This window comes from Aulonocara stuartgranti (genome assembly GCF_965226115.1).
Source record: "Aulonocara stuartgranti genome assembly, chromosome: 1".
Taxonomy (NCBI): domain Eukaryota; kingdom Metazoa; phylum Chordata; class Actinopteri; order Cichliformes; family Cichlidae; genus Aulonocara; species Aulonocara stuartgranti.
The window spans coordinates 39,302,236-39,326,807 of NC_138939.1; the positions used below are offsets into that span (position 1 = coordinate 39,302,236).

Below are 24,572 nucleotides of genomic sequence, written 5' to 3' on the forward strand. Positions count from 1 at the left end.
AAAAGATTGCTTCATGTTTACGAGGGCAAAGAACTTCTTTTTTTTGAATGAAAAAAACGTATAACAACAAAATGACATATACAATATATCTAGGGGAGAAAGAAAAGGTAGACAGTATTTTCCCCAAAAATGTTTTTGTTTATCATTTTCCAAAGTTTTACTTGTAGAGTAACGATGACTGTAGCCCCAGCTCTCTCAGCGGTACTGTAGAAAACTCCAATGACACCAAACTCAAACTGAGCTTTCAGGTGTTTTTGTTCACATCATATCCAGAATTTGTCATAGTTATGAGTTGAACTTTGTGCCATTAGAAACTGAATTGGAATAAGTGAAGTTCTACCCATACATGATGTTCTTTCTCATTCCCCAACATGTTTTCTGAAATACTTAAGTTAGACTTTCTAGGTTTAAGAAAGTTAAAGGGAATTTTGAACCAAATTGTAAAACAACACATCGAGCGATTAAGTCAGATTAACTGAAGAATGCTGGTTAATTTAACTGTTTTCTTTTAACACATTATTGTCCAAGAGTGACATCTGCTGCCATTTTGTCATTTTTTTGTCTTGATGATCGGCAAAATGTTTGTTTTGACAAATGTGAGACAAGCTTCAGTGACCTTTTTGCTCAGCAGCTGTTGAACTCTCCCATGCATTCAATTCATGCCCAGTCTCTTTCTTATTAGATGTTCTTCTTGGATAAGTTGCTCTTGGACTTATTTTAGTGGACAGGCAACTCGTGGGAAAGTTCACCACTGTTCCAAGTTTTCTCCATTTAGGAATATTGTCTGGTGTCTTTGTTTCTCAGATGATTTTTTTAGATTGTTGTATGAAGTGTTGCTTTTGAGACCTTTCAGCCTCCTTCATTTTGTCACACAGCTTTTATTTAAGTGATTTCTTGACATAACAGGTCTGACAATGATGAGACACGAGTACAGGTAGTGAAACGGAGCTCAGCTTTCCCAAAAGTCCAAAGTAACTCCTTTTTCACATAAGGCCAGTTAGGTTTGGATACATTTTTTTCTCTTAATAAATTGGTAGCACTTTATAATAATGTCACACTATTACGCATTATTAAGGCATTAGAAAGTGCTTAATTCATCATTTATATTTTATTTTATTACTTTGGGTGCCATTTATAAATACAGCTATACTGTTCTGATTATGATTATTACTAGCAGTGATGTAGTATCAGTGATAGCAACACATAGTGTAACAGTAACAGATGGATAAATGTATCTGTATTTATACATTCCCTAAAGCCTTACTAACACTAATAGTGTGGCATAATTAAAGGGGTCACCAGTATATGAAATCATAATTTTGTATTTGTTTTGGTCAATCTTTGTCTAATATAACATTTTTTTTGATGATCTGAAACATTTAAATCTGACAAATACGTAAAAAACTGGCTGCAGTATTTTGTTTTGAATATATGAGGGTTGAAATGAGAATGTAATCTTTCTCCATCTATCCTCTGTGACGACACTCAACTGGTTGCTATTATGTTGTTGTTTTGTTGCTTTGCTTTTTAGGTATCAGACTAATAAAATGTTACAATTCCAACCAAACTGAAGCTCAAACCTCTGAATGACTCAGCAAGTCATAAAATTTGTCAGCTCCATTTAAAATCGCCCCAAACACCACCAACACGGTAAATGGGTCCAGTTCATCGACTGAAGTTGGCAAGGACGAAGTCAGACATCAAACACTTAACTGTGCCAGCACACCAAACCTGAAGCCTAAATGCTAAATCATAGTTACAGTGGTAGAGGTGGTGAGTGAAATTCTAGTATTAATTAGCAGATATTAGATTTCAGCACACTTTTTAAGTTTTGTTGGGAAACTGTTAAACCTCAACAACTTGCAGTATTTTCTGGATTACAGACCCCTGAAAACATCTGCACAAATGAATGAACTAAATGGGTAACTGGCAAACTGGTAAATGATAACTTTGGAAAAACCTCCCTGAAGAGATCATTCTGTCATCTTTTCAAGCATGTTTTAAAAACTCGAAGAGCTCTGAGTCTTAAATATTTGTCTGCTTTGTATTTAGTAACAGTCTGACAAGTTTACGGGCCTCTGGAAACATGCAATACAATTAAAAGACCTGAAATAGAGTGCAGAGTCATTCACAACCGGGCTTTATTTTAAAATCAGGTGCGCTCCTTTTTTCATGTCCAGGTAAACTCCCAGCTCCTGCGTTTGAGCGCTTGCAAGGGTTTTTGCTTAAGTGCACTAAAGACGACAATACACAGTCACAGGATGTGCAAGAAGTGCCAGATGGATGATGGTGATTATATAAAAACACAAATCAAATCACATAATCTGAGAGAAAGCAAACTCTTTAAGTCGACAGCTTAAAACAGGGACTTCCCCTGTAATTCCATGTCACAGTGTAGGTAATGATGCTGTCACCAAATAAAGCTGTGCTGAGTCTCTTTGGATAAATGTGCCAATTCCCCCGTCTCATTTTCACATTCCTACCTCACAGACTAGGTTAAGAAAAAGAAAACATTTGCAAAAACAGCTTATGGAAAAACAATATAAATGTAGTCAAGGAAAAAGATGTTTTCTGTTCTTAATGGTAATGCACAAGCACGCATTAATACACACACACACACACACACACACACACACACACACACACACACACACACACACCATCTCTTGATCTGTGGCCATAGAAACCAGCTGGCCCGAGTCACACAGCAGTTGCTATGGAGTGTGACTATGTTGTAGATTTGCTCCTCCCTCTTTCTCTGCTTTCCTCCATGATTTTTTTTCTTAACTCTGCTTTATTGATCGTCCTCTTTCTTTTCTGTATAAACACTGTTAATCTCTTATCAGCCAATCACCTACTTCAAGCCACATTTTCCCTCTTCCAATTTGACAATGTGGACATAAAGTCTGTGGGGGAGGGGGGTGGGGTGTTCCTGTAAAAATGACAAGATCTAAGCCGGATCAGAGGAGATGGAGTTTCTGTGAAAGTGTGACAGCTGGTGTGAGAGAGAGTGTGTGAAGGAAGGAAAGAGAGAGAGAGAGAAGGGGGAGGAGACGCTGCTGAGAGAGTAAGACAGCTTTACTCAAGCCTGTGTGTCCACAATACTTCTTTTTTAAATCAAGCTCTTTTAAAGCTCTTTTTCAACACCATTTTCTAAAGTCCACTAAAGTAGAGTGTGGAGGCTAATGCACACCTTCCACAAGTGTGTATATGGGTAATAGACCTGACAGAGAAAGCATTTCTAACAGGATTTCTTACAGCTTAAGGTTTGTGTTTCTTAATGATAGCATTCGATAAAATGTTTCCTGTTTTATCTTCTGTGCCTCCACTATGTAACACACTGCTTTTGAATTTCTACATTTACCGGTCAGCTCTTATATTAGTGCATGTATTAGCCAATATTGCCACCCTCTGGAACTCCAGAAAATATATTTTTTAAACTGTATGTGCTGCCTGCTGTGCACTGCTTTTAGTTCTTATGTATTGCAAACAAAAAAATGTTAACTGAACTTGAAAAGTTAAGAAAGCTTGCTGCCTTCATATAGTTAAGTGAACTTAAAGGCCTTAAAGAACTTAAAGTTGTCATAATTTTCATATTTTTATTACTATCTAAAGTACTTATTCAGACACCTGAACTATATTCAGTTAATTTCTCATCGACTTCTACAAGATTAAGTGGATTTAAAAATAACAAGGTAACATGAACCTTTTTATGATACGTGGTACATTTATGGCAATTATCCTCTTCAAATATGCATTCGAAACTTTCACCACCGCAGGGCAGCACTTTACCAGGAAATATTAATGTTGCTGCCCACCCCTGTAGTAAGAAACAAGATACTAGAATGTCAAACCTGGGAAAATACTAATGTGCAATTTTGATTCAACTCAATTCAGTTTACTTTTATTTATATAGCACCAAAACACAACAACAGTTACCTCAAGGTGCTTAATATTGTAAGGCAAAGAATCACAATAATACAGAGAAACCCCAGCAATCAAACGGCCTACTTTGAACAAGCACCTTTTGTAAAAGGGAAGAAACCTCCAGGCTTAGGAAAAGGCGGCCATCTGCCCTGACCAGGTGGGGGTGAGCGGAGAGAGACGGTACAAGAGACACGCTGTGGAAGAGAACCAGAGATTAATAATATCTCATAATTGAATGCAGAGTGGTGACTTAACACATGAGAGAGGATAAAGGTGGGAGAAGGAGAAACATTCAGTGCATCATGGAAAGCTCCTAGAAGTCTTGTTGTAACTAAGGGAGGATTCAGGGTCACCTGATCCAGCCCTAACTATATGCTTTATTACAAAGGAAAGTCTTAAGCCTAATCTTAAAAGTAGAGAGAGTATCTGTCTCCTGAATTTAAGCTGGGAGCTGGTTTCAGAGAAGAGGGGCCTGAAAGCTGAAGCCTCCCATACTACTTTTAAATAGCCTAGGAACGGTGATATGATACAATAAGGTCTTCAAGATGAGATGGTCCCTGAATATTCAAGACCTTGTATGTGAGGAGAAGGATTTTAAATTTGCTACTGGATGTAACCAGTGAAGCCGGAGCCATTATAAGGAGAAATCTGCTCTCTTTCTGTCCCCTGTCAGCATTCTCACAGAAGCATTTTGGGTCAACTGAAAGCTTTTCAGGGAGTTTTTAGGACATCCTGATAATAATGAATTACAGTCGTCCAGCCTTGAAGTAATAAATGCATGAACTAGTTTTTCAGCGTCACTCTGAGACAGGATATTTCGAATTTTTTGAGATGTTGTGCAAATGGAAGAAATAATTAAGAAGCAGAAAGTTAGCGGCCATCCAGGTCTTTATGTCTTTAAGACATTCCTGCAGTTTAACTCATTGGTGTGTGTTATCTGGCTTCATGGACAGATAGAGCTGGGTGTCATCTGCATAGCAGTGTAAATGTATGCTATGTCTTCTAATGATGCTGCCTAAGGGAAGCATGTATAATGTAAACAGAATTGGTCCTAGCACTGAACCCTGTGGAACTCCATAATTAACCTCAGTGTGTGAAGAGGACTCTCCATTTACATGCACAAACTGGAGTCTATTAGATAGATATGATACAAACCACTGCAGCACAGTACCTGTAATACCTACAGCATGTTCTAATCGCTCTAATAGGATATTATGGTCGACAGTATCGAACGCTGCACTGAGGTCTAGCAGGACAAGCACAGAGATGAGTCCACTGTCAGAGGCCACAAGAAGATAATTTGTAACCTTCACTAAAGCTGTTTCTGTGCTGTGATGAGCTCTGAAACCTGATTGAAACTCTTCAAATAAACCATTCCTCTGCAGATGATCTGTTAGCTGTTTGACAACTACTCTTTCAAGGATGTTTGATATGAAAGGAAGGTCTAGAGATGGTTTTTGAGTAAAGGTTTAACTACAGCCAGCTTGAAGGCCTGTGTTACATAGCCGATCATTAGAGATGGATTGATCATATTTAAGATTGAAGAATTAATTAATGGCAGGACTTCTTTGAGCAGTTTTGTAGGAATGGGGTCTAAAAGACACGTTGATAGTTTGGAGGAAGTAATTATTGAAGTGAACTCAGAAAGATCAATTGGAGAAAAAGAGTCTAAATGAACATCAATGGTACTAAGAGTAGCTGTAGATAATGTTACATCTGTGGGATGATTATTTTTCTCTAAAATTTTATTTGTGAAGAAGTTCATGAAGTCATTACTAGTTAACGTTAAAGGGATGGTTGGCTCAACAGAGCTCTGACTGTTTGTCAGCCTGGCTACAGTGCTGAAGAGAAACCTGGGGTTGTTCTTATTTTCTTCAATCAGTGATGAATAGTAAGATGTTCTGGCTTTGCAGAGGCCTTTTGATTTTCAAGATTCAAGAGCTTTATTGTCAATACAGCAGTATACATAGTGTACAGTGTACTGAAATGCTGTTTCACCCCAAGTCCCCCTTCGTGCATATATAAGTATATAAAAGATATATCTCCAAGAGATATAAAACTAGAAATTACAAATAAATAACACGCTAAATGTTGTTAAAAATAAGGGATAAAAAGGTACTAATTACTAACTATACAATACTAACTGTACGATAAACAAAGACAGGACAGAGACAATGCAAAGTGGGTTGTGCAGTGATATTGAATACCAGGTTCAAGTTATTTTCAGGATATTATAGACGAGACATGACAAAGACATGTGCAAGATGCAAAATGTGCAAAATGTGTAGTATAGTTTAGATGTGTGTTCATTAACTAATTGACTGAGTGTGCAATTTTGACCCTATCCCTGTCCTAACACCAAGAAAAGCAATAGTGAAGAAGTCACTAAGTGTACAAGTTAAGTACACTTAACTTGTTAAGTGTCAACAATTTGTTCCAGTTATAGGTTTGATTTAATATAATACATGTTTAAGATTAGTAACTTAATTATTGTAAATTATGAAAAAAGTTTTTAAAAGAATTACTTTGGATAAATTGTGGTATTAGTTATGTTACATTAAAGAAGATGTGAAAACAGTACTAGCAGTGAAAAATTAAACCAGTCACTTCCTGCATTTTAAAGCTAAATTCACAGCTACAACAAAACAAGAAACACAAATTATTAGTAGAAAAAACAAAGTTTAACATCTTGTCCACATCTCCCTGCAGACTCTGGGGGTGGCTGTAAATGGCCTGTATTTATATAGCGCTTTACTAGTCCCTAAGGACTCCAAAGCGCTTTACACATCCAGTCATCCACCCATTCACACACACATTCACACACTGGTGATGGCAGCTACATGTATAGCTGTAGCTCAGGTGGTAGAGCTACTAACCGGAAGGTTGGTGGTTCGATGCCAGGCTCCACCAGTCTGCATGGCAAATATCCTTGGGCAAGATACTCCATGTTACTCTCCGATGCAGCCGTATGAATGTTAGACAGTAAGCACTTAACAGTTTAGAAAACAGTGCTTGTGTGAATGGTGTGATTGGGTGAATGAATTATTTGTATAAAGCGCTTCGACTGCTCAGAGTAGAAAAGCGCTATATGAGGACCAGTCCGTTTACCTTTACTCTCTTTCATCCATCGCTCACAGCCAACCCTCGTCATCAGGACTAAAACTCTCTTCTCTGGCTGTCCTCTGTATTTTACTCTTTATTTGCTTGAACGTTCTCCACACTCTGGACTCTATGCACAGTTCAGGTAAAGCTGTACAGCCAGCAACACACCCAGGTCTCCATGTTTCCATGCAGTAATTGTGGCTCATGTCTCAGCATTAAATGCAGGATGTGTTCAGCCTGCAATAATTACTCTGCTTTTATCTCACTAAGGTCCAAGCTACTACGTTAATGATAACAGCTGGCTGATGTGGCTGTCGGGTAATTGCTAGTAGTTAAATGGTGTTCACGTGCACGCTGGCCAGGTTAGCATGTGTGATAGCTGGTTAATACTTCAGTGTTTTTGAAATGGGAGCTTTACTGAACTGAGATTCCACCTAAAGTGTTGTTGAGTCGTATGAACATTAACTACTTCATCTGCTAGTGAGGAGACGAGAGTCTGTCTGCATGTGCTGTGTGAAGTTGTATGCCAGCTGAAAGGAACCAACATGCCACTGTTGGTATTGATGTTGTTACCAAGTATCTTAAATTGATATCATTTGTTAGCATCAATTAATATCTGAGTACAGACTTTCTGGACAGACCTACAGTGCAATATTTGGTCAGAGATCCTCACTTCACAGTTTGATAGACAGATATACAGGACCAATTAAGCTAAATACATAAAGTGGCACGGTGGTTAGCACTGTTTCCTCACAGAAAGGTCTCCACAACTCCACCATCTGGTCTGTACCCTTCTGTGTGGACTCTGCATGTTCTCCCTTTGTCTGCGTGGATTTTCTCCAAGTACTCTGGCTTCCTCCTACAGTCCAAAGACATGCAGTTAGTGGGGTCAGGGTAATTCCTGATTCTAAAATGCCCATAGATGTGAACGTGAATGCAAATACCTGTCTCTCTGCATTAGCCCTGTAACAGACTGGCGACCTGTCCCAGGTGTACCCTGGGATAGCTGGGATTTTAACTGATTTGCCTCTTTCTTATGAATACTGCTTGCTTATTGTATTTATGTGGTGTTATATACGTATATTCAACATACAGAGACCTCCTGTGACCCTGTGAATTATGATAGTGTATCTACTAGCAAGAAGGAGCATAGTTGATCAGCCATCGCTGACTATTTTCTATAATCTATTACCAACTGGAATTGTTTACTCTTAAATCTTACTGTCACCTTAATGAAAGAATTGTATTCTGTAATCTTGTATTTTCCCACAAGTCATTTTTGTGATTTAAAAAAAAAATGAATTAAAGTAAATCTATAATTTGTTGGAGAAAAATACAGTGGATTGTAAATCAAGTAATCAATATCAAACTTCCAAATTAGGAGGTTTTACAAACTCTTAGGAATTACAGTCTTTATACTGTTTGAAGTGCAATTTCAGAGGTTAAAAAGTAAATTACACAATTTAATGAAAGGTGAAAGTGTGTAGTTCTGTACTTGTAGCTCAGTTGATAGATCAAAACTGCAAACATTGTGTTGTTGTGCAGAAAATTATAGACCTCGCAGTATTTTTTTGTTTTAAAGGTGAAGATATTCCCAACCTGAGTCAGATTGTTTTTAACAATAGCCAGTTATTATTGGATTTTTAAAGGATTTTTCTAGTATGGCAACCCTGTTCTCACTCCCGAGGCATAATATAGTGAAGATTTGTCCCGAGGTGAAAGGTGACCTTCTGCGTTCTTATGCTATGCGCCAGGTTATGGATGAAATCCAGTAGAATGACGCTCCCACGGTAATACACGGCCATGAATTCCAGCCCTAACCCTAACATTATCCTTAACCCTAACCAGCACTTTAATGACGTTACATAGTGTTTTCCAAAGCGATATCAAAGCGGGATTCATTGCAAAAGGTTTTCATGTTCACTCATTTTTCTCGTAATATAGGGACGTGCTGGGTGCCGGGAAGCGTAATATACCGACGATTTGTCACCTAGCGTAAAATGTTATGCTTTGGGAGTGGGAACATGTTGGGGTAACCCATCTGTTTAAAACTATGTAATGTAATCTAAATACTTCTGGATTCACTTGAAATGCGTCGGTGCATTTGTGTCAGAGAAGTTAAAACCATTAGTTAATATCAAGGTTTCACAGAAAGGTCAATACGTAATCAAAGTCTAGTCAAATAATCTTGACAAAGAAACTTTTCTCAAATTACACAAATTTAACATTGAATCCATGCTGATTATGCTTTTTGCACTTGTTCTCTGGAGTATTATGACATACCCCCGTGTCTCTATCAGTGCATGAAACTGTCATGAAGAGGAGCTTATTTAACTTTTTTGGGTCATCTTGTTGTATTTACTAGAGATGGACCGATCCGATATTACGTATCGGTATCGGTCCGATACTGACCTAAATTACTGGATCGGATATCGGAGAAAAATAAAAAATGTAATCCGATCCATTAAATATCACGAAAGCACCTCACAAAACTTGCAACACGCCGTAACTCACCTCAGAACGTATGCATCACGTGATAGAGCAGCTGTGGCATGCGGGACCTGTCGGTGGTCTGGATAGCATGTGGAGCTTCGCTAGCAACCTGGCATTTCATCTCCGACAAAGTTATCCCCGAGAGAAGTAAAGCAAGTGTGTAAGTCCATCTCTGAATGTTTGTAAAGCATTCCCACGTTAAGCTTAACAAGCGACTGCCTCTCGCTCTCCGGCTGCTACTTCAATCATGAAACTGCTTAAATGATCAGCTGATCGGCTTTTCTGTCGTGAGTCTGTCTCTCGTTTGTTTTTGGTCCACTTTGCGCCAGAAAGAGCAAACCAGCGGCTGAACAACAGCAGCACGTTTAAGCTTGATAAGCTGTTGTTAGAATTTATTTAATATTAATTTCTACACCAGGATCTTTTTCTACGTAGCTGACGCTGGTAACTGTGCAGGGGCGGATCTAGCAAAGTTTAGCCAGGGGGGCCGATAGGGCATTAACTGGGAAAAGGGGGCACAAAGACATACTTTTCTTTCTTATTCTCATTTAAAATGTCTAGCTTTTAATAAATAATTATCTGACACCCAAAGTTTTAATTTGATGTAAAATGAATAGAAGTCAATTACTGTATATAGTGACTATTAAGTCTAATATATATACCCTAGTAAGCTATAGTACTTTTTCCTTTGGGAAGGTACCATCTGTGCAGTCTGCAATTTTGTTGAAGAAAGATGTTGAATCTATTTAATATTTCTTGAAAAATAATTGATTTCTGTGCATTTTTTTTCACACTGCATCAAATTAAGGTTGATTACGTCGATTAAGCATCATGAGGTGGAGCGTGAGGGGTGGTTCCCTATTTTTTATTTATTTATTTTTGTTGTTGCTGGGAGTTGGAACCCTATTAGTTAGGTTGCTTAATATTTACGCTAAGTACTCTTTAAAATACCAGAATAGGGAGGATGGTGTAGGTTTAAGTTTATTAGATTGATCAGTATTGCTGAACTATGAAATATTTTTTTTGTATACAGGTATAACAGAATAGCTTTAGTGTAGTTGTTGTTTTAAACTTGAGTATGAACTTGCAGACTTGCAAAATGCAGCAAGATATTTTAAAAAACAGTTTTGTTGGTTAAAAAACACTATATCGGATTCATATCGGTATCGGCAGATATCCAAATTTATGATATCGGTATCGGTATCGGACATAAAAAAGTGGTATCGTGCCATCTCTAGTATTTACATGTTTATATGTGACTGAACGAGATGGTGTGATGTTTCTTTTAAGAACACATTCCAACCAAATACAGGTGACTACGTTCATATTTGCTGCTCTGCTGTTGTTTTAGAGGATGCAGGGCTTATTGTGCCATATTTTAAGTGCCACTCTCCTAACAGCTGTCACTGATTTGTAAACTGCTATGAATGGTATTTGGGTATTGATCTTGTTCTGCTGTAAATTGGCAGATTCCCGAGCAGACCGTGCTGACAGACGGAAGCTCTTCAGGCACTACACTGTGGGCTCCTATGACAGCTTTGATGCTTCAAGGTAAGAAGTCACATTTAAAAAAACAAGCTAAAAAATCCATGGATGTGTGAACTTGCTTCATACTTTTTGGTATTATGGATTATACCAAAAAGTCAAGAGCACTTTGGCAAAGCTCCCATTTAATCTTTTGCATGATGTTTCTGTCTCTTTCAGAAAGCTCGTTGTCATCTCTTGAGTGAAACAAAATCTCTTTATGTTAATGTAGCATCCAAATTCTGTGTTGTCAATTTAAGAAATACAATTTATGCCAACTTAATTTATTTATACTAACTTATTAGGCTCCAGTGAAGCTATGTAGCCAAATGGAGTCCAGCAGTGGTATGAAACAGGACAGCACCAGAAGTCTAGACAGTGGTAGTAGCAAAGGTGAAGCTGGTGGAGACTTGGAGGAAGATGTATAATTCACCAGGATGAGGTGGAGGGGTGTAGGAGGAAAGTGGCACAAATAAGAGTCTGAAACACAGAATGACAGAAGAGCACAGGACATCAGCTGACTGGCTCATAGAGACAGAAAGTGATTGGGCCAAAGCGGTGATGGCAGAATGAAAGTTGGCAGTGCGGGAAAATATTGAATAGTATGATATGATGAGTATAATGAACACAATACACAGGAATCCAGCCACATGAGTGAAACCAGCCACACCTTACTAATACGCACTGAACTCGTGCATAAGCTTCAATGTAAGGCGTAGCTATGGCCATCTACTAATTGGAAAGTTGGTGGTTTGATCCCTGGCTGCTCAAGTCTGCATGTCAAAGTATCTTTGGGCAAAATACTGAACCCCCAGTTACTCCTTATGCGCTCGTTGGAGTTTAAATGTGTGCGTGAATGTTGACAGAAAGCACTTAAAATGTAAAAAATGTGTGTGTGACTGGCTGAATGAGACATGATCGATAATGTGCCTTGAGTCTTGCATAGAAAAGCACAACAGAAGAGCCAGTCCATTTACCATTTGGCAAATTATGCAATAAATACAGTTCGAAAGTTGCCCAGAGTTTTTTGTAGACAGTGCACTTGTCCACCATGTCTGTATAGGTTTCAGAGGTTGTAGTTTCTGTCATACTCACAGTTACAGGCTTAATTCATTTATTACGTGACACTGTCCTTTAAAAAAGTTCGGGTTAGACTATGAGGACATATTTACATTGTGTTTTGAAAGACAGACATTTTAGTTTTGGTCACAACTAAAAAAAATGCTTGTTGAATTAATATTTGAACAAATGCCCACCGACTGGAAATCAATAATCACTACAGGATTCTCACTCATGGTGGTCTATTATAGGTAAACCTATACACTGTACCTGATACCACAAGCACTGCAGCATAAATGAATTATGAATTTTAATTCACTGTTTGCCATCACAGAAGCAACACCTCAGTATAAAAAGTAAACTTACTAATAAAGAAAGTCATTATTTGTATTTTCAGTGTATGGACAAATCTTCAGTAAGCTCTGGATAGAAAACTTCATTTTGTTCTTCAGAGAAAAGCAAAGCCACAGTAGCAAAAATGGAATCAGCATGCAACCGTGTCCTTTCAGCTAAATGAAAAGTTCTGTGTAATGGTACCTGACATCGAATCCCAAGGTTTTTACCATCTTGTCTCCTTTACTCGTCTCTCCTGTCACATCTACTTCAAGATAAGGTTGGTTGGGAATGAAGAAAGATGTACACTTCCATGTTTGTGTTTGTGTGTGAGAGAGAGAGAGCCAGACAGAGAAAGAGGGCTTGATATGCTTTGCGGGAACTTTGAACATCAATTTTTTAAACAGTCAATCCTACGGGTGAGCTGAATGTCCTCGCAGAGATGTGGCTCATCCATCGAAGCAGAACATATGCAGTGATATAAATTGCTACGTGGAAACGACCAACAATACGTATCAAAGATTAAACTATGTCAGTCTGTCCAGGAGGAAAAGCTACAGCAGATGCACTGAGGAGTAAAGACAATCACATTTTTCTGAATTGAACACAAAATAAAATCAATGCATCAATAAGAGATGAATAGTCTGTCATATAATGTGGATGTTATGCTTTAAAGTAGATAGAACTTAAACGCAAACAAAGAAAAACTATTCGTTTCAGTTCTGTTTTATTTCTATAGTGCCAATTCACAATTTTAAGATATTTTATATTTTAAAGATGCTTCAGTGTTTTTTATTTATTCATAAATCTAAAGCACATAATGAGAGCAAATATCACTGATGCTTCTTGTTTTGGTTTTATTATTATTATTATTATCCATCCGTCCATTCGCTTCCTCCTTTTCAGGGTCACGGGGGGCGCTGGAGCCTGTCCCAGCTGTCATAGGGCGAGAGGCAGGGTACACCCTGGACAGGTCGCCAGTCTGTCACAGGGACAGACAACCATTCACGCTCACATTCACTCCCGCATTCACACCTATGGGCAATTTGGATTAACCAATTAACCTATCCCCACTTATTATTATTATTATTATTATTACTATTTATCAGTTATTTTATAAAAAGCAAAGAGTTTCAAATAATTCTAGTGACTGTAACCACTAGACGCTAGTTTTAAATTGCTACATAAAGACATGCTGGAATGTCTGTGCTGATGAAGCTGTGAAGGACACAATGACATTTCTCTCATTGCTCTGCTGGATTTCCTCTGGCACGATTTAGTGAACATGCCGATGGATTTTTCCCCCCCAATATGGGTCAAGGTGAATCATGTCTACACCGCAGTGATGAAGACCAGTTGGCAAAGACTGAAGGCTCATGTGACATTTAAGTCCAATGGAAATCTTAAATTAAACTTTAACCTGAATATCGATGGAGCTTTGACAGCTTTTGTGCTCACTAATGGAACAAACTGTGTCATAACTAATATTTTTCTCAACCTCGACGATTGGCGTGTTGCACTTTTTCCCTTTTGTTGGAAGATTGACTTTTCTAAGGCACTCCGTCCTTCTGGGCTTGTTAAAAATTCATATTTGTTTTTTTAACTGGCAGAGGGGGCTGATGAATTCCGTATGAGGCAGGAAGAGTTTTCTTGGTCTGTGTGTTTGTGGACAGAAAGAAGGTGCCACACTGCTCAAACTAAACTAAGCTGAAGGTAGCACTAAAGCATGACTGGCAGCCTGAATAGTATAATGCAGGTATTCTATAAAACCCTAGTAAAAAGAAAACATATCAAATGTTAAATCTGAGTCTTTTCTTACATTTGAATCCATCCATATGTTTTCAATACGTTACGATCTGAAAGCTTTAAAAACTGGGGGAACAGCTCGCAGTTAATTAGATTATTTGGCAACAGCTCAGTAACATGTTTGGATATAAAAAGAATCCCATCCCAGAAATGATTCACCACTATGTGTAAAATGGTTCAGCAATTAAAGGTTCAGTCACACTAGAATAAAAGCAATATGGCAAATTCGTACAAGAAATACAGAGACATATGACTATCTAGATTTTACACATATTAGGGCAATTTTTCCATTACAGAAATAATTATTTCATGTCCAAAATATCTAAGGCAGCACATCAAAATGTTAAAAAGTAAATCTAGCAATATACCTAAAACAGGATTTGTAATTTATAAAATGTGGAGGTGAAGAGTAGTCATGGGCATGCAGGGACATTTCAGGTTGCGTCATTGTGTCATCATACAGATCTTTACATCATCAAAGGAGTCCCCTACACCAAAGAAAGACACAGCCACACTGGCTTTGCAATTACTTGTTATCAGCAGGTTAGACATGCGACCCTACCGTCTCCGTAGAGCTAGCAGTCTGAACAACAACGACAGCTGGTTGTAAGCTAACATTTTGCCAGCTAGTGTCAAACTTTTCCTCTTACAGTATGTAAGTAAGGTATGATTCGAACATCAAATGAGTTTTTTTCACTAAGCATCAGAGTCAAACAAAGTTGCATCCACTTCCAAGATATTGGCTAACAGTGGCTAACGCTAGCTAATAGCAGCAAAACAGCAGTTTCACCAACAGAAAAGTTTAGCATATTCTCAAAAACTCGCTGTGATTGGTCACCAAACCATATCGGATTGCTTTACAAGCATTACAATGATGTTTTTATTGCTGTATTTCACCATTTTTGATACCATAATCCACAGGTACTCTCTTCTTCCACTCCATTACTCTTCAAATCTGAAATGTAAACAGGAAATCGCTCCTTGCTGATAAAGACTGCAATGGAATTGGAGTAGAAAGAAAGCCAGATGTCAGATGCATCAACTCTTGGCTGTCTGAAATAGAACGCTGATGATGCTGGTGCCCAAAGAGTCAATTTCACAGTCATATGTCACAGATGATAATGCACAAAGTAATGAAATGATGACTAGGAGTACACGCCCACATATTCTAACCACCATGAGCTTACATCATTTTCTCCAGCAGCCATCAGTCATGTAAGGAAACAACTTATTGCTGTGCTCTTTAGCCAGAACTCCAAACCCCAATAAAAAGTTTCATGTAGACAGCAGAAGAGCGATATCATAGCATAACATATAGAGCCTCTCATGCTGACTATAAATACATCATTGCCTCCCACAGTCCAGACCAAGGCAGCGTTCTCACTGGGGTAAGCCAGCACTTTATCCCATACATCCTGGGGAGCGTGTCGCACACCCGTTATCTCCCACTCTGTTTTGATAAAACAGCCTCAGCCTGATGTCCCCCTCTCATTAACTATCGAATAGGACACTTCCTGTCAGGCCCTTTCCCGTACCCTGCTGTGCTGACCTATTGAAATGTCCACCGTGTAAGAGTTAGGTGATCATGGTGTGATTACCAGTGACCGCCTACTTTAGGCTGGAGGGTGTCTGCGAGTGAGTGAGCAAGTGTAAGGGAATGCTGGGAGATAACCTTCAGTATGTCAGCAGTGCCGGCCTCCTTCCTATCCAGACAGATTGCGTTGCTAAGGGAACTGTTGCTAGGATGGCACTAGCTCCTCTCTCTCCTTCTTTGTTCTCCCTTCTCTCTCCCTCTCTCTTTTCCTTCTCTCTCTCATCCCACATGTCTATTCACTGCAATCCTTGTGCCTAATATAAGCTGAATGATGCACTTTCAACAAACACCTCAGGCTGGAGCAGCAAACTTGGCCTTTTACTTGGACCTCTCCCCAGCCAGTTTCATGGTCAGTTCTGCTTGGCAGCTCAGATGATGCTGGTCAGTCTCACCACAGCAGGCTCGGCCACGATCACTGCAGGGAATGAGAGGTTGAATGTTGCATGCATATAGAAAAAGAACAAAATAGTTGTAGTTAATATATGCAGAGCTGAGGAGAAGATGTCTGATTAGACCGTTTACATAAAGGGGTGCCTCTGTATTTGGAGCAATCCTGCTGTTTTTGTGGAGATGCTGCATTGCCTTGTAGAGGATTCCTCAAACACAAGTGCAGTGTAACGGTTTAGGTTAGGACTAGCAATCATAGCTGACGCTGATGCTAAACATCGCAGATATATGCATATCAAACACCATTTGCAGTATGACTGCACTAGACATTTAGCATTGCCATTAATTAGCAAAAAGAACAGAGGATTTCAGTAGAATATCAACCTACTAGTACATCATTTGACCGCAGCATTAAAACTACATGCCTAATATTGTCTGGGTACCTCTTGGACCATCAAAACCTCTCTGAGTTATCGGTTCAGAAGGTTTGATGGTTTCCTCTGCACTATGACTTCACAGCAAGAAATATCTGGGTTTGAACCCACTGGTCAGCTTCGGCCTTTCTGTGTGGACTTTGCATGTTCTATCTTTTCTGGCTTGGGTTTTCTCCCACAGCCCAAAGACATGTACATGTTAAATGAATTTGTGATTGTAATGATGCTGTGGATGTGAGAATTTGTGGTTGTCAGTCTCTTTGTAGCCCTGTGGTGAGCTGGTGACGTGTCCAGGGCGTATCTGCAAACAAACTGGACTTTGAAGGTCAAGATTTCTCAGCACAACACCGCATAATATCAAGCTGACCAATATAATTCACTTCACCTCTCAGTTATTTCAATGATGTGGCTGATGAGTGTAGCCTTATGCTACAGAGTCATTTTAAGAAAGGGCTATTAAACACTATTAATCCATGTGTTTATGAAAACAGCCATTTAAGCAAAGTCTACAGATTTGCAAGGCTAGACCAACAAAGGAAGAGAAGGTCCGATATTAAGATAACCTTTCTGAAAAAATTACTTTTTTCACTCAGAGGAGTTGTTGCATGTTAAATTTTTTTTTTTATATACAATCAATTTTTTTAACATGCAAAAAGGGGGAGGATCCCCCACTTTATGGGGGAACACGCTTTTAAAATTGTAGTCTCATGCACCTCTGTGTGCAGATTACCACAACCATGGCCTCACTGAGGAGTACTCTAAAGGACAAAGCACATAGCTTATGATACTTCATGCTTGTTTCTTTTAACTTCTATTTCAAGCTATTCAGCTGACAAGTAGGGGAGACTCAGAGCAACTGCAACTTTTTTCTTTTTTTTTTTACTACAGTGTACATGTACACTCACTGGCCATTTTGTTAGGTACACCTGTTTTGGTCCTTGTTAATACAAATATATATGTCAGCCAATCACATGGCAGGAACCCAGTTCATTTATGCATGTAGACATGGTCAAGATGAACTGCTAAAGTACAAACTGACCATCAGAATTGGGAACAAAGGTGGCTGAAGTGACTGTGGCATGATTGTGCATGCCAGATGAACTGGTCTGAGCATTTCAGAACCTGCTGCTCATCTACTTGGATCCCACACAAACATCTCAAAGTTGTCTAAAAAAGAAGAGTTCTCTTAGTGAGTATGGCGTGTTGATGTTAGAGGTTAGAATGGCTCATTCTAAAAAGATAATGGGACAAAAGTAACTCAAATAACCACAAGGGAGCATCAATTAAATGCCACAACCTACCCGAGTATCGATGCTGGCCATGTCCATCCCGTCATGACCACAGTGCACCAATCTTCTGATTGCTGCTTCCAACAGGAGATTGTCACAAAGCTCATATAATTTCAAACTGGTTTCTTGAACCAGAGATTTAAAGAAACAATGCAGATGGAAATGGTTACAAAGTCATTTCTAAAGCTTTAAGACCAACAAACCACAGGGAGGGCATCTATGGAGAAAACCTGGAACAGGAGTGGCCAAAGTTACTACCAAAGTGCATTCATGTTGATTCAGGAGGTCAAGAAAAAGCCCAAAACATCATCGAAAGAACTTCACGTCTCACTTGTTTCAATGAAGTCATTGAAAGATAAGATAGACACTGGGCAAAAATGGCATTCATGGTTTATTACCGTGGCCAGAAAGAACACAAAGGCACAAATAAAACATAATGATTTTTAAGTCGTCCCAGTACAACTCGGAGCAATTCCTTTCCCCAGGACTGTACCACTAACTCAGACTGACTTCATACAAAGATCAGGATCTGAGCAGCTCTTCAAACAAACAAACATTCAACTTTATTCATTCAGTCATCAGTGTTTGTTACTGCTCTGATTATAAAAACTGTTTCCGGTGTCCCCTTAAGTCGCTGTTGTTGTTTTTTAATTAAGATGTGATTCTAATAAAGCGCTGTATAAAACTGATCCGATCCTCCGCTGGGTCATCAATCAGTGAGTCCGCCGTCACCGCCTCACTGCTGCTGCCCCCCTCCCTCCCCACCAACCTGTCGGGTGCAGCGCGCAGCACACCTAGACATCTCTCCGTCCACAGCGTGGCTCCCTCCCTCCCTCTCTGTCTCTCTCTCGCTTTCTCTCCCTCCACCTCCCAACCCGGGGAGCTCCAGCCTTCCTTCCCGCCTCATGATGAGCCGTTAGAGGCTATCACCACCAGCCTGATGTCGCGTCTCCTCGGCGGCGCAGCACTCCCGCACGCCGGGTCAGAGCCTCCTCCTTCTCCTCCTGCGCAACGGGAGCAGCAGCGGAGGTAACCGCGCCATCGACCAGGAGAAGCGGACAGGGAGCGACTGCGGCGGGGAGAGGGCAGGGAGGCGCTTCTCGTGCGTCGTCTACCCCCGGTTTGTGTTTCTGCTGTTTTTTTCTCGGAGATGATGTCGCCGGGCTCCCCGGGGCCGCTGTCATACCGTTTGATAGAGACAGAGGCCGACAAGAGGAGGAGGGGGGAGGAGGCAGCGGTGGTGGTGGTGGTGGGGTGGGGTCAGGGTTGCCCTGCCCTGCCCTGGCCGGACTAGCGCTCCACCAGCAGTATGAACCTCCACTCGGGCAGGGCGTCCGTGGCCATGCTGCGGATGATGGGTTGTGCTAACGGGCGCTCTGCTCGGCATCTCCTCCACAGTGACTGCGTGGTGGACGAGAAGACGGTGGTGCTGCAGAAAAAGGAGAATGAGGGATTTGGCTTCGTCCTGCGTGGGGCAAAAGGTAGGAGCATTTATCGACTTAGCTACTTTTTGTGATTGTTATTCGGATCTGTTCTCCCTTTCTCCCCAAACCGAAGGATCCTTATAAGTCATCAACACTGACATGCCTCATGAAACTATTCACCAATATATGTCAATTTGCATTTAAATTTCAAGTTTAAGCCTTCTCACTCAGAGGCGTGTGTCTGCGTGGCACTACAAAAACATGCAGATAAGTTCCACTAGAAATATACTTATAGAAACTTTAATGCACATAAGGAGTGATTGCACGCCAGCACTCATTTGATTGCACATAAGTCTGCCTACATTTTAATGTCTTTTCATGCATGCTGCAGAGGTCTGTGAACATCTGTAACAACATCTGTAACAACATCTGTAACAACATCAGACTGAAGGCCTTTTTTATTCTTTTTTTTGGTTAAGTAAGTCTGCGTGTAGCCGTCTTTGTTGTGTCCGCCATCCTTCACCTCTTTCCACCACACCAGGAGTTGTTGTGATAAGAGTGGCCTACCCATGCAGTTTGCCGTTTCACCAGGCTGTAAGATTGGCACTAAAAATAGCCAGTTTGAGCTGCTGCATCGGTTTCTATGACGATTCTCGCCATGTCATAATCCACGTTTGCATTCTACAACTGTGCGCCGCTGTTCCATTGGTCTACACCATGGTTACTGTCGAGAGGTAAATTTAGTATGTTCATGTTTTTTTAAGGCACATACAGAGAGAGGGGGAGAAAAAGGAGAGGGACTGACATGAAGGGAGAGGAAAGAGGGATTTGGCTTGAAAAACAAGAGGAATGTTCTAGTCATCCTAACACACGTTGCTATCACCCCGGGGGAACTGACCCAGCCGAGCTTATCCTGCACTGCACGGGGTGAACAGGCATACACAAACTCACAAACATGCGCTGATGCTCGAGCTGTCACATAAGCTCACATCCTCTTTTGTGCTCTGCAGTTCAGCCTCTCTCTTCTCTCTCCCTTGCGCTCGCTGTCTCTCGTCCTCCTCTGTCACTGTGTCACACACAGACAGACACCTAAAGAAACACAGTCATCACAATCATGCAAATCCCCTCATAAGTGCTGTGCAGGGTGAGTTATAGGAAACGTCACTTGTCACCGCTGCGTTCTCTCAGTCCAGTATTTTCTAACCTCCCTTCCCGCCACAGAGGGAGCGCGTGCCGCGGCTGCGCGTGATGAAAGTGATAGTAGAGAACAGGAGAGATGGTAAACTTTTCTTAAAACGAGGGATGCTTTTTTGCCACTTTATTCCTGAGAAACAAAGAATTTTACGAATTTGCTTTATTATTAAAATTAATGAACAAGTCTTGCTCACACAGAGACTTGACATGGGGAGTATGGCCAGACTATATTAATAGTTGTATATGTTGTGCTTTATGTTGCTTTCTTATCATAAGCCTGAGAGAATGACTTTAGCACGGAATAATCTCCTTATTCGTACTTTGTTCAGCCACTACTAACCATCTAGTTTCCTGACTCCTGCTTCCCTACCGGCAGGCTGACCGAGTCGCTATTGTGCTGGTCCTTGATGTCATTCACCTGCCTTTCAAGAACGTTTCTCGCCCCCCCTCCACTGCTATGGACTGCAGCCGGTGATAATAATCGAGGTCACAGCAGACCTCCAGGGCAGAGCAAGAACTGCTCCTGAGCTGTGCAGTGAAATGGAGAGTCATTCTAAACTGTTGCAGCTGGTAAAAGTGGTTCACATGCTACTATGCTGAGCTCAAGCAGGCTGCAAAGCAGGACAAATGCCTACATGCAAGGCAGTTTTTCTTTCCCACTGTCGCCAGGTGCTAGCTCATAGGGGGGGTCATCTGATTGTTATTGTAGGGTCTCACAGTGTAAGGTGGCGGCAACTGTTGTTATGATTTGTCACTGTATAAATAAACCTGAACTGAGTTAATTCTCTGGGTAAAACTGTTTTAAAGTCCATCAAACTGTCAGTTTTGCTGCTTCATGGTCTTAAAAGAATTTTAAATCCTTAGCTGACATATACAAACCCGTTTGTAATGAACATGTAAAAAGCTAAGAATCTGGGTCCAGCTCATGGTAGCCAGGAAGTAACTTTAGGCACACGTGAACGTTGGGTGAAGCTAAAATCCCCCTTTTAATTCTGCCATGGGAGCATTCATGCTTTAATCATACCAATTATTGCTAACCCTCTAGTCAAACCATGACAGTATTAACAGGGCAAATTACACACGCTGATAGACTGTGTGGTTGTTCATCTGCTGCTGTGTATTTTGTAGCTTGCAGAACTGAATGTAACAAATGGGTTACATTCTGTTTAAATGTTTTACAGGTTTTTATACTACGCTGGGGTTAATCTGCCCGTGCACAGAGAATTAACTGACATTTTAAAATCAGGTTTTAAAAAGGTTTTACGTCTTAGATTCATTGTGTCATTGTGTTAACATATACCTGTTTGTTTAGATCTTGTCCCTTTTTAAAACTGCTTTCTTGCATTGTGCCTTATTTTATGGGACCACGCTCTTCTCTCTTTGATGTCCAGCGGATACGCCCATTGAGGAGTTTACTCCCACACCTGCCTTTCCAGCCCTGCAGTACCTGGAGTCTGTGGATGAGGGAGGAGTGGCATGGCAAGCAGGACTTAGGACGGGGGACTTCCTCATCGAAGTAAGAGCTGCTGCAATTATTAAATCATTTTGCTGTTCCTGCGTATGCAATTCGGTGACCGAGCGTTGGTCAGACACATTAACGGAGCTGAAGTTTCTGGACGAGTTTTGCTTAGTAACACGGGTTGAAAATGTTGGTTTTGTTGTGTGGTTTTTGGTGCATTTTACCTCAGTGCTCCTGGTTGTCATGTTGGCAGTGGGACATGCTACCCTTCTTATAAAAGGGTTTGCGTACACTCAGAGCTCGCTGTGTTTATGTGTGAATAAGCAAAGTGTGTACAGCATGTGCTGCATTCATCTTTTTGTCCCCTCATTTGACTGGGCTTATTCAGCAAACTCTTCTGAAAGAAAATTTGGCTTGATCGTGCAGACGTTTTCAATAAGACCTCACTCTGTTTGAAAGTGTTTGGGAGCCACTTCACTGTGAAATCATCAGTTTGCATGCAATTAGACCGACAGCTGACTCCTGCCACTTTTGATTGGTATGGTGACTTATGGAGTGAAACATTTTGTCGTCTGGTGAGTGTAGACATTGTCATGGGATTAACAGAGCACTGAGTGAGTCTTAAGGCCTGTCCTTCCTGTTTAGTGCCACTGAGCCACGCCTGAATAGTTGACACGGGACTGATGCTAGCATGTGAATCCACAGCATGTTTGCTTTGTGCAATCCTTGATGAAATATAAAATATACAGACAACATTAACTGCATGTATCAGTTTAGAAGTGTTGCTTGAAGCAGCCAGCACAGACATTCATGTGTTGGGTCTTTTTTGTTGGGATTTGTTTGGAAACAATATTTTGAATTGTTACACTGTTTAAGTGTTTTCTCCCTTGTCTGTGGTGCAAGTCAGCAGCTGTACGATGCATCATTATATTCCTGCACTTGGGGTTGTACCAGATGCAGAGGGTCACTGAGAGTATATTTGGCCTGATTAAGAGCCTGGTGCATGATGTATAACATGAAACAGTATCTGTTTGTCCTCCATAAGGTGTGATATTACTGCGAGTTGTCAGAGCATTTTTCACCAACTTTAAAAACACCAGGTTAGCTTTGATTAGGTCTATAGTGAGAGTTGATATTTACACATGTTGCTGACTGGATTGCCTGTCCCAGAACTGTATCAAGCACTCAAATATGATATGGAAATGCATTTCATTTGATTTGACTTCCAGTACAGGGTTAGGCTTTTTCTTCCACCACCCTCAACACACCAGACATTTATGTCCCTTTAAGAAATATTCCTGTCTTTGGTTGAAAAGTGAAATGTGGTGGTTTTAGGGCATAACAGAGAGATGAATTCAACCCAATTTCAACCATTCACCAGAATCCCACTGAGCAATTTTCCATGTAACAAAAAACAAACAAAAATTTTTAACTTCAATTATGAAAATCCAGCAGATCCTGTTATTGTTTTAAAAATGCTACATGCTACAATTTGTTGATGCTGTTCGAGCTGTAGCCTCTGTTTCCTGTTCTAGCTGAAAGGATTGGGACCTGGTGTGGTCTTTTTTTTTGCTTTAAGCTTCAATGTGTTGTGTGTTCAGGGATGCACGTCTGAATACTTTAGTTGTAACGAGGTTTTATTTGAATTACCGGCACCTTCCTTTTAGCTCAAAGAAGTCAGGCTGTTCTCCTCTGCCATCTCTGTACACTGTGTAAACCATAAAGATGGTTATGTGGGAAAATACCAGTAACTCAGTAGTTTCTGAAATATTCAGACCAGCCCATCTGACTCCAGTAACCTTGACATGTTCAAAGTCACTTAAATCTCATTTCCTCCCTGTTTTGGTGCTCAGTTTGAACTTCAGCAAGTTGACTTGACCATGTCTAGATCCATAAACACATACATTGCTCCCATGTGATTGGTCCATTTCATATTTGGGTAATGAGCAGGTGAACAGGTGTGGCTACTGAAGCAGTCGGTAAATGTATTTTAGCAAAACAATTATTTGATCCCTGCTGTATTTGTAGATTTGCTCGTTAGCAGAGAAATTAAAACCAGCTTCATTTTAATGGCGAGTGGCAGAATATCAAAATACAAACAAACAAAAGTAACATGAAGGTTATAACATGATTTGCAAGTCACTGAGTAAAATATTTGGTCTCAAGCAAAACATGACTTAGTACTTGGTGGAGAAAACCTTGTTGGTGCGCACAGATGTAAGAAGTTTCTTGTAGTAAGCAGAAAAACAGCCCCAAAGCATGATGTTTCCACCTCCACACGTGACTGTGGGGATGGTATTTTTTTATGCCAAAGAAGTCGATTTTGGTTTCATTTGACCACCTGACCTCAGGTCATTGGTTTAATATGGACCCAATGAAGAGAAGCCAGTTTAGGAGAATATGCTCTCTCTCTCTCAGTCCTTTAATTAAAGCATTCAGGGAGTTTTTACGACATCCTGATAATAACGAATTACCACAATCGAGCCTAGAAGTAATAAATGCATGAACTAGTTTTTCAGCATCACTCAGTGACAGGATGCTTCTCAT

The 24,572-nt window shown here is 40.3% G+C and overlaps 1 protein-coding gene and 1 long non-coding RNA gene across 3 annotated transcripts in view; one reads left to right on the forward strand and one right to left on the reverse strand.

The window, feature by feature from the left end:
• LOC309701688 (SH3 and multiple ankyrin repeat domains protein 2-like) overlaps positions 1 to 24,572 on the forward strand; it is a 303,803-nt gene that overhangs the window by 208,813 nt on the left and 70,418 nt on the right. For both annotated transcript variants that reach the window (XM_082525846.1, XM_082525845.1), the window contains exons 14-16: positions 10,992 to 11,073; positions 19,347 to 19,429; positions 21,958 to 22,082. In XM_082525846.1, the coding sequence (XP_082381972.1) occupies positions 10,992 to 11,073; positions 19,347 to 19,429; positions 21,958 to 22,082 (290 nt within the window). The remainder of the gene's footprint in view (positions 1 to 10,991; positions 11,074 to 19,346; positions 19,430 to 21,957; positions 22,083 to 24,572) is intronic.
• On the reverse strand, positions 19,296 to 20,587 carry LOC309701952. Its single transcript, XR_014275319.1, has 3 exons — positions 20,538 to 20,587; positions 20,324 to 20,461; positions 19,296 to 19,377 (listed from the first exon to the last, which is right to left on the reverse strand). It is a non-coding gene; the product is annotated as an uncharacterized lncRNA (long non-coding RNA).